This window comes from Zootoca vivipara, chromosome 15 (assembly GCF_963506605.1).
Source record: "Zootoca vivipara chromosome 15, rZooViv1.1, whole genome shotgun sequence".
Taxonomy (NCBI): Eukaryota; Metazoa; Chordata; class Lepidosauria; order Squamata; family Lacertidae; genus Zootoca; species Zootoca vivipara.
In genome coordinates this window covers 39,236,633-39,247,484 of record NC_083290.1, presented here as the reverse complement: position 1 = coordinate 39,247,484, position 10,852 = coordinate 39,236,633, and the positions used below count along the sequence as shown (strand labels likewise).

Below are 10,852 nucleotides of genomic sequence, written 5' to 3'. Positions count from 1 at the left end.
AATTTTGTCCCTGCTTTGCAGATTGGGCTAGTCTGAACCATTAGTAGGTATGGAAGGATTGTTGCTGTGATAAAATATTATTTTACCTTCAGTTTTCACATTTTGTACATTTTTAGAGGCCAAATCAATGGAGTTGTGTTTTCATTGTTTTACGGTTTTGTTTTTAAAACTGTCTAATAAAAATGCTAAAACTTCAAAAGAAAATGCACTGCTGTATCACTTCTTTGGTCCTCAGATTAGACCCAAATGGGGCATGCAAGGCATTGCTGAATGTGAAACACTAACTTCTCGTTCTCCCTTACCTTGTGCACTCTGTAAAGTAGAAGTACGTACAATCTGTCTTTCATGTTACTAATGAATGACTGCAAGGTGCTATAAACTCGGAAGCTATCAAACTGGAGCTCACAGAAAATATTTACTTCATTTTAGGCTTTCCCTTCAGATAGTTAAGACTGTAGTGTAAGGCAGGGATTGGATTTGGCAAAGGAGGGATTAACTATAAGGTAACAATTCTGCACACTTACACCAGAACACTGCAGGATATGCATCAGAAGAGTGCAAACATGCATCAGAAGAGTGCACTAAACGAGACTTTATAGCTTGCCCCTAACCTGTTTACTGACGTCTGTTTTTCACATTGTGCTCAACATGTTTTGCATGTTCTTTGGAAGAACAGTTGTTTCCTTATACAAAAGAAAAACTAAATTCATCATCCACACATTACTAAGCCTCTTTTTGGCCCGCAAGATCACAGAAGTTAGACACTGTCATTACTAGCATCTGCAGATCTTAACACTGGGGTGCAAGGTTGCAGCAAAGCTGGTCATACTCAGAGTAGACCCATTGAAATGGCAAACAGTTTCATGAATTTCAATGGGTCTACTCTGAGAAAAAATTGGTTGGATACAAACCATGGTTCTAAGAGAAGTGCTACTGCTTTGACTTATTGCACAGTACAACTGCAGTGTGGTATAAAAAGTGTGACAAAAAGGTTTAGGTATGTAGCACAGTCCTAGAATGAAAGCAAGAATTTTTACCTCTGTAAGTATCAAGCTAATGTCTATGATAAAGACACAATATTTCAGCATGTTTTCCTGATGTATGAAGCATCTCCAATATGGCAACTTAGATTGCAGTCAGTGGTGAAACTTACAGATGTACATCCTTAAACATTCATAATTTTAAGGGCCATTTCTGTCATTTGCACTTCAGGATTTTCCTACAACACAGACAAGATGCACACAGAGCAAAAACAACTACTGCCTCAAGTCTACAGCCACAGTGTTTGGCCTCACAGAGGGGAAGTGGGAAAAGGGAATAGGAAATGCAGGCAAGTTCTGTATTTGGGGGCTGCTCCTTGTGGTACTTATTTTCAAACACAGGAACATGCTGGGGAAAAAGATGTGCATTTTTTGCAAGTTGACAATTGCTGGATGAATTGCTGATTTCTGTCACAGTGCACAGAATGACAGATGTCAGGTAACATTGGTGCCTCGCTTAACGAATGCCCTGCTTAACGAAATTTCCGCTTAACGAAAGGTTTTTTTCTAGCGGAGGTTGCCTCGCTAGACGAATTCGTTTTACGAAAAATTTGTCTAGCGAATCGCGGTTTCCCATAGGAATGCATTGAAATTCAATTAATGCGTTCCTATGGGCAAAAAAAAAAATTCAAAAAAATTCAATGCATTCCTATGGGATTCGCTAGACGAATTTTTCGTTATAAGAAAAGACCCGTGGAACGAATTAAATTCGTCTAGTGAGGCACCACTGTATTTGATTAAGCAGTAAGCTATAATCACTTGTGGCCGTTCTCTAATTACACGAGAAAAGCATCTTCACTGCTTTTTTCCAACCTTGCTTGGGTTCTTATATTGGGGACACTCAGACTTCCAAGGTTCTCCTTACAGAGGCCAATAAATGCACCAAAGTCAAATATTTATTGGGAGAAAAATTAAATAACTTTTAAAATAGATATATTTTACAAAGTGCATAAACTTCAACAACTGTTTGGGAATTGATTGACCAAGGCTGGACTCTTCCTATAACTGCTGCTAGAGAGTCTAATCCAGAACTTGGTTGTGACAAACAGCATCACTCGGGGTTCATCCAGACTTCCTCTTTTGTGTTGTATTTCTAGGCAGAGGTCCATGCTTTAAAGCTCCAAAGTGTGCGCTCTCTCTTGCCCCAGCACTTTCCCTATGAAAACCTGCTCTTTACCACTGAAAACAATTCTGCAGAAAACCTGAACTGCTGTTTGTGGGTTTTCCTGGGGAAAGCAGCGGTGGGGGTGAGCGGGGTGGGGGGAGGGCTTGGGAGCTTGGACCTGTGTCTAGGAAGCACAGCGCAAAAGGTGAAGCGTGGATGAGATTATGAACAATGCAGAAACGAATAGTGCAAATACATAGGATGAATAACCAAACTGAATACTGACAAGAGTTTTGATACACAGTACAGAGAGAAAATAGCATGGCACATTGTTTGCTGCTGCCTTCGTAGAAGAGGCTCTTTAAAAACATGAGCAAATCCTCTGAGACCATGCTGAGACACAGGTGAAGTGAGCCCTGCTGAATCTGGATTCATGGTGAATCACATGACTGTTATTTCAGGTTACAGTTCCACATTCCCCCCCCCCCCCCAGCAGCAAGTAAGTCCCTCTTGCCCTCTAGTGTGGACCACCCACCCCCAGCAGTGCCAAGCACTCACTTGCATTCAGCTTAGAGAAACAGCACTGTTTCTTTCCTTACTCAACCTTCAAGGGCAAGTGAAGCAGAAATCGCCTTTCTCCTTGCTTACTACAGGGCTTGAAGAATTGGTAGCAAGGAGAAAATCGGAGGTGAGTAAATATATTAGTGGCCTCCTGTATTCAATATACAGCTCAGCATATCAACTTGGTGAGCAGCTGGCCAACCACCTTCCTGTTGGCCAGCTGCTCACCAATGATCTCCTGTGTAAAAAGTGCAGGTGCAGAGGTACTGCTACCCAGTGTTTTAAAACACAATCTACTAAATGGGCACAGGCCTAGTTTTAATTCACCACCAGGATCTCTTGGTCAGTAGGTATAGGCTTAAAGGGTTGGGAAACATGATTCCCCTTGACCCAGACTTATCCCACCCACCCGCCAACAAATGAGATCAGAATTAGCTGTTAAGTGAGTGGGTTTTCAGTCACAGACACCATCTTTGGCGGTGCATAATCCTTTCCAAACACTCGTAGTAGGGCATCCTATTCTTACTGAACCTAGCTCAGGGGAAGACCCTCCCAACAGCCCAGGCTCTCTTCCTTATTGCATACCTGCTGGATCATTGCAGCTCTTAACACAGCATGGACAGCAAAGATACAGATGAAATGGAGCTTCTCCAGTATGCTAAAGCCACGTGGATAAGAACTACACTAAGCAGACAATAGAGACAATTTCAGAATCTGAGGAGTCACCTGTGCCAGATACAGATTTACAGGGTTTTTCCAAGCACCTGTCTAGTTTATTCCTAAGTGAGTGCCTATGTGCTTTTCCTGTTGTAGCAAGGTTGGTACGGGATGATACATGGGAATTACCAGCACAATAGCGCTTGCTACAGTAGGGACAGGAACTGGCCTTTTTGCTTTGGTCTGTAGCTCCACCTGTTGGGCAAAGCAGCAGCATTAAGGTTTGAAGGAACAAAAATCTACTACTCAAAACAAAAACGTCTGGTGCTGGGTGTCCAGTGCAGCCACAAAACAAGCGTTTCCGTATGCCCACATTCCTCACAGCTTTACTCAGCAAAGTGTGGCATCTCCCCAGTTTGGTATCAACGTCCTGTATCGTGGCTTTCCAACTGAAGAGGAGGTGTGAAGTTCTAGCACCGATTCCTGGCCCCGCCTAGTGCACCACTAGACCTGATGCCGGTGATATTGCAACTTGACACACGCTAGCCTCTAGCCAGAGGACACAGCCCAGAGAGTCAAAGTGCTTGCTGCACTTCCCATGGAATAAGACTTGGGTGGTGAGTCCTCCAGAGCTCCAGGCAGTGGGATTGAAGCATGCTGGGCACAGCAGCAACAGAGGAGACAAGAGGAAGGTGGACAGGAGCCTTGATGAGTTTTCAGTATGGAGCAAATCTAAGGAAGCAACAGGGAAAGATTAGCTAGGCCAGTGCTGGATGGATGGGTGGATGTAGAAATCAAAGAGGGATGGGAACTACGTTATGGCTATTTCAAAACTGCAAACACTGGGTAAAAAAACATTTATGTGTCAACATAGTGACAATTAGGAAAAGGATAGTACTGAATGCATCATGTAGCTCTACTACAACTACCAGGCTTTTAGAGGACATCTGGAGGCAGCCCTGTTTAGGGAAGCTTTTAATGTTTAATAAATTATTGTATTTTAAAACTTCTGTTGGAAGCCGCCCAGAGTGGCTGGGGAAACCCAGCCAGATAGGCAGGGCATAAATAATAAATTATTATTATTTATTATTATAATTATTTTATTATTATTATTATTAATCTCTGAAAAATATAGTCGCATTCAACAGTGTAACTTAGACTCCAAAAATAATTGAAAGACAAAAGATAATGAATTGTTTTAGTGACTTTTGGCTAAAATATTAAATTTGCATTGTTTAAACAAAGTATATTCATTTGGGAGAAGGTTATGTGGCAGTTGTCTACGCTTCTTTTACAAACAGTATAAACAATCAGAAAAACAGGAAATAGGCCTGGAGAAAGGAGAGTGCCTCTTTCTGCCCTGTACTATCAATGGAAAAAGAGATTTCACTCAATCCTGTTACAGTGGTGCCTCGCAAGACGAATTTAATTCGTTCTGCGAGTCAATTCGTTTTGCGAAAAATTCGTCTTGCGGATCGTGGTTTCCCATAGGAATGCATTGAAATTTCTTTTTTTTTTGCCCATAGGAACGCATTACTGTAATTAAATTCCAATGCATTCCTATGGGAAACCGTGATTCGCAAGACAAATTTTTCACAAAACGAATTCATCTTGCGAGTCACCATCAGATTGCAAGAAGCTTTCGTCATGCGAAAAATTCGTCTTGCAGGGCATTCGTCTTGCGAGGTACCTCTGTATATTCTGAGAACAACACAGACAGCCACTGCTATTCCTACCATGTTTCTTGGATGGTAATGGGTGCATCCCGCTAAAACAAAAAACTACCGGTACATAGACATGCCCCTGCACCAGCTAAACATCAGTATGATGAAAATAAAAGTTTGCTGGAATCAGAAAGATTTTGATTCACTGTAATGAATTAACCATTACTTCACTGTATTGTTTAGGATTGTGGAATTAAAGCTGTACTCTTCCTTCACGGCCATTTGACTCTGAGCCACTTTAGCTGTGGACAAACAAGAATGCTGAAGGTAGTATGAGAAATACATATTAATTTGTGGCTTACACATTCATTTCTTGAGTCCTAGGGTCATGCTTGTCCAAACTGGCTTGGTAGGTTTTTGAAGCACTACCAACAACCCACAAAATCTGCAAACAGCATTCATTGTGAGTTGAATGCACACACCACAGCCAAAATAGTTTTTGCACTTTTCGCAACTGGGTGATGAGTAGAAAGACAGGGCAACTTACATTTGGTGCAGCTGATTAGTCTGGCTTTATGGAAGGGGCTGGTCCATGCCGATGCCCATTGTTTGGTAAATCTCTTTCAGCAGCAACAGCACTGTATCCTCTGACTCCCTGGAAGTTAAATGTTTATACAATGAATTACTTACTAGAACTACATATAGAGCAAGCGTGCCAAAGTGGCAGATTTATTTAGGCACCAGGAAAAAGGACAATCTTAACACTAATAACAATAATAATAAATTTTTATACCCCGCCCTACCCAGTCAAAACCGGGCTCAGGGTGGCTGACACCAGTAAAATTACAATAAGACATAAAAGAAAGAAAAACAATTAATTTAAATACGGGTTAAAATACAGTTTAAATTTTAAAATGCAGCCTCATTTTAAAGTAGCCCAAATCAAAACCACACACACACACACACACACACACACACACACACACACACACACACAATCATCTCATCCTACAGCTATAGCTACAATTGTTGAAGACACAACTTTGAATGAATGAAGTGTCCAGGACAAGAATAAGGATGTTTGGATTACTATTGTCAGTTTCCTATGTCCTCCCACAAATTTTCACTCCTGAAAGTGGTTGAAAGTTATGAGAATGTCCCACCCCACCTTCATTCCTTGGCTGAAAGTGGTGGAAGACCCTTGTCTGGGGCCTACTGGAAAGTCTTCAGAGAGCCTTGTTCTGCCTATTGATAGATCTTGCCCCAATAAGGGAGAACATATATATCGCTCTGAGCTTCTTGGAAGATGAGGGAAATTGCTAATTAATTTAAAGACACATTAAAAAAATGTTTACCAGTAGCAGAGATGGCCTTGCAGTGCAAACAGGTACTCATTAAAGCTTTCAATTGGCTTCTCTTGAAGCACATAGTCAATGCGGTGACCCCCATTGAGCATACCCACGTTAACTGGGGCAGGCTCTTCTTTCACTGGTGTGGTTGGTTCCTCAGGTTTCCTATCTGAATTGTTTAAGAAAGAAAGACAGCATTAATATACAGTACACAGCTAAAACTGGTTACCAGGCTGGGTTGGTGAAGGCATGACTGTCCAAGCAAAGGGTCTGCTGGTTTATCTTTAAGGTTTCCAGACTCAAAAGAGAGCAGGGCAATTAAAGGCACAGAAGTCCTGTCCTCTATTGAGTCTGGCAACCCTACTTGCAAGTCATGTTTGCTGCCTAAGGAGGACTAGATGCAGATGTCTTTGCAAGCATCACCATAGGCAACTGAAAACAAGGGGTGACCGCTGCCAAAGCAAAACAAATTAATTTGACATTTTGGCAAAAGAGTTACACCAGTCCATGTGCAGGCCCAGAGATTACAGAGCACAAATTCAAAGGGCACTTGGGGTTTATTTACCCAGTGGAGCAAAGGTTGTCAGTATCTGGCCAAAGGATATCTAAATTAATTGATAAAATTATTGAAAACTCTCACATGGTTGAGAGTCCAAGGAGTAAGAGACCACCTTCTTGCAGAGAGCTGAGAAATTTTGGGTCAGGTTAGTGCTTGAATGGATGACACCCAGGAACCTCATTTATGCTGTCTTTAATGTGCTGTATGTAGGGCTGTCCTTAAAAACTGTTGAGAAGCTGCAGCTGGTACACAAGGCTGCTGCCAGTTTGGACTGACTCAGCCAGCTAGAAGCATATAACACGGATTGTGAATAGTCTGCGCTGACTGCCTATATGCTACCAAGCCCAATACAAGGTTTTAGTGCTGATGTATGGAACCCTGAATGACGCTGAACCTAGTTATCTGAAGGAGCATCTCTCCCTGCCCTGCCAAGGAATTAAAATCTGTTGGGGATGCTCTAGTCGTCGTCATTATCATCATCATCATCGTTTATTATTTATACCCCACCCATCTGGCTGGGTTTCCCCAGCCACTCTGGGTGGCTTCCAACAAAATATTAAATTACAATAGTCTGTCCTACATTAAAAGCTTCCCTTAACAGGGCTGCCTTCAGATGTCTTCTAAAAAAATGAAAGTTGTTTTTGACATCTGGTGGGAGGGCGTTCTACAGGGCGGGTGCCACTACCAAGAAGGCCCTCTGCCTGGTTCCCTATCATCTCTCTGTGAAGCCTGTAGTCTGCAGCTGTTTGGCTCAAGACAAGGCCTTCTCAGAGGTGGAAGCCCAGTTGTGGAACATCCTTCCCCTTCATATACAACTGGTGGTGACGCTGCTTAGCTTCCAGTGTTAATTAAAGACCCACCACTAGCCGGCGGGGGCGGAGTCGGACATGATTGAGGTTACTTATTTTAACACTGAATAGGAGCAGGTTAAGTGAGTTCATGAACTGCTTTTCATTCTATTTTATGTTGTTCACTTTTATGTCACATACTTTTTATTGAATGCTGATGTATGCATTTGTTTTTACTGTATATCTGGGCAGGGCAGTACAGGGAGGAAGATATTTCTTTTAGCCAGCTTGAGATCACTTGACAATGAAGGACAGAATAGAACTTGCATAAATGCATCAATGGAAGCATCTTGCAAGGACTTGTGCAGAGCAACAGGCAAAACTTTCCCTTGGCTGCAACAGGAATAATGGGCGGATTCTGCTGGATTCTGCACCTTGTTCTCCCGTTCACAAACTACAATTAATCCCCTGCTCACCAGTCTGTTTCTCTGAACTGGCTTCAGCTTCCAATACTTGTTCAGTATCTCCAGTGGCTCCTGCCTCTACAGCTGGAAGTGGAGTCCTGGTGAATGACTGCCAGGCTGTTCTCAAGGAGCCCAGTAAATTGTTTTTGAGGTCCATGCTCATTCGCGTGAGGCCTTCCTTCAGTTCTGAAAAGGAGAAGGTAAAAACAGCCTTACAATTAAAAAAAAACCAGCCTGTTCTGAAAGCCTGAAATTAAAAATATGTCATCAACAGGCCAGGATGCATCTTTCTTACCTGTGGACCCCTTATGGCTTATCCTCGTGGCTTTAGCACCAGTCAATTCCTAACACCCTCTTTTTTCCTTCCCTCATCTCTTCAATCCTATCCTTGATTCTCACAATTCCACCATCTGCCTCTCACTCCTTCCTCCCTGCCCCACTGGAACGTTCCTCAACTTTTCTTCAATTCTCTTGTTTCCCTGGATTATTTCTCACAAATTGTTTTATTTCCAGAAGATGGATGGCTGGAATGATTCATCTTCGTACACAAGTGAAAATGTTATTTCAAGAATCATTTGTATCGCTTGTTGAGGTTGCCAGAGGACTGTGGCTAACATTCTGAGAAAGTAGAAACACGTGAAGAGCAACTTTGGGAGGCAAAATGTGATATGGGAACTTGGCATCTAACTCTTGTTTTGTCCCTGGTAGCATGTACTGAGTCATAATTATTAGTGTGAATTGTAGCATATGTAGATAAATTGCAGAAAGAGCATTTTCAGTTTTGGTGCCTAACTGCATAAGCTCAGTTACAAAATTATCTTCTAAGTTATCCAAAGCTTTGAATGTTTTAAGCGTCAAAATGGTAATTGGTGTTTAGTTTTGTTCAATTTCCTATAGGAAAGAACATTAAAAATTCTTCTAATTAGGTCTAAAATTTATTATTTTGTTACAAATCCCACTTGATCTGAGTTAATATAATTATAAGTAATTTATCAAGTCTACTAGACAATAAAGCTATACATATTTTTAGTCCCAACTCTTGAATGTCTCCAGGTATATAATATTTGATCAATTTCCACATTCCACAAAATAACCTCCAATAATTCCAGAAATAATTAATTTAACTGAGCTATTTAGATATTGTTATTTTTTTTAAAAAAAAAATTCCCTGTATGGACTGGAGATTTGTTATTTAATCAGGTTGCTTTTAATCATGAAGGGCTAGCACACAACTTTCTAAATGAAACCTGGGTCTCTCTGGATTCTTCTCAGAATCAGAATAGGTGTTATGATTGCCCAAAGGGAGCAGAAGACAATCTGTATGTCTTGTGTTCAATCACTAGCCAGAAATATAAGGAGGCTTTTTTGGAGAGATTCAAAGGGCGATGAAAGCAGTAGGAAGATTCCCTGTTTTACCTAAGTGCATTCTCTTCCTCCCCTTGTGGTGAGGGAGCAGCATAGGATCAAACTCCACATCAGGGACAATCATGGGCTCAATTCTGTATGCTACTGGATCAAACTGCAGAAGAAAGCAAGCAGGGACACTTCATTCTAATTTATATATAACATCTCCTTTCCAACCTTTTGGTCCCAAATGACCACTAAGTGGCTTATAATCAATTCTATAAACAATATAATGATTAAATTCAAAACAATTCTTAAAATATACTAGCAAAACCAGTGTAACTATATATCTATATATCACATTGCATTTAAAAAGATTTTTTTTCCTTACATTTACTTCCCACCTTTCTTTTGTCATGGCACCTAAAAGCTTATAGAAAGCCCCTCTACTCCTAGACTGCTCCTGGCCAACAATGTACTGGAAAAACTGCAGAGCTGCCCTCGCATTCATGAAATTCTGAATTGTAGCTGACAAGGCAGCTTCAGCATGTCCCCCATACAACAAACTGTTGGATAGCAGAGTAAGTACACCAAGAGAATGCCAGTTCTGTCCCTCTGGCACAGCATCAGTATCTGGTCTGCAAGAGGACTGGTCTCCTAGCCAAGAAGATGGGATTTCTAGTGATGCAACCCTGCCCAACCTTTGCTGGTGCTGCACTGAGTACCTGGAAGGATGAAGGAATCCTAAATTCACTTACTGTATCATGATACTTAAAATAATGAAATAAAATGAACTTCAGGCAAAATTGTCCAAAATGGTCACACTTTATGTTATTTTCAATGAATGAACACTTGGTATTTAACTGGCCACAGAACTGGTAAGTATCTGTTAGTGGTTTTGTTTTCTTCTGTTTTCATTTAATAATATAGATATACTAATTAATGCCAAGTACCAGCATCTTTCCCAATTACAATCCACTTAAATTGGGGTGGAAACATGTGGCCTTCCAGATGTTGTTGGACTCCAAACTGCATCAGCCCCAGTTGCATGGCCAATGATCAGGGATGATGAAAGGAGCAACCGGATTCCTGCCTTTAATGGAAGCTTTGTGGATCCCATGACAGCAGTGCATTCCACATTTAAGTTTACATTCCACATTATGCAGTAAAGCCACTGCAGGGTATCTAAATATCTTGAGTTGGAATCAGACCAAGTTAATTGCACTTTAAGCCCCATTGGAATTAAGGAGACCTAATTTAGTCATTATGAATCTTATAGAGATTCCACAAAAATAGATGTGTGAATAACGTTGACTGCACC

General features: G+C 41.2%; 1 protein-coding gene across 3 annotated transcripts in view; it reads right to left on the bottom strand.

Moving 5' to 3' along the window:
• Nucleotides 1-2,941: 2,941 nt before the first annotated feature.
• DDHD2 (DDHD domain containing 2) overlaps nucleotides 2,942-10,852 on the bottom strand; it is a 31,158-nt gene continuing 23,247 nt past the window's right edge. For all 3 annotated transcript variants that reach the window (XM_035139567.2, XM_035139566.2, XM_060268604.1), the window contains exons 14-18: nucleotides 9,604-9,706; nucleotides 8,200-8,373; nucleotides 6,383-6,545; nucleotides 5,575-5,682; nucleotides 2,942-4,095 (exon numbers count right to left, since the gene is read on the bottom strand). In XM_035139567.2, the coding sequence (XP_034995458.2) occupies nucleotides 5,601-5,682; nucleotides 6,383-6,545; nucleotides 8,200-8,373; nucleotides 9,604-9,706 (522 nt within the window). In that variant the 3' untranslated portion in view covers nucleotides 2,942-4,095; nucleotides 5,575-5,600. The remainder of the gene's footprint in view (nucleotides 4,096-5,574; nucleotides 5,683-6,382; nucleotides 6,546-8,199; nucleotides 8,374-9,603; nucleotides 9,707-10,852) is intronic.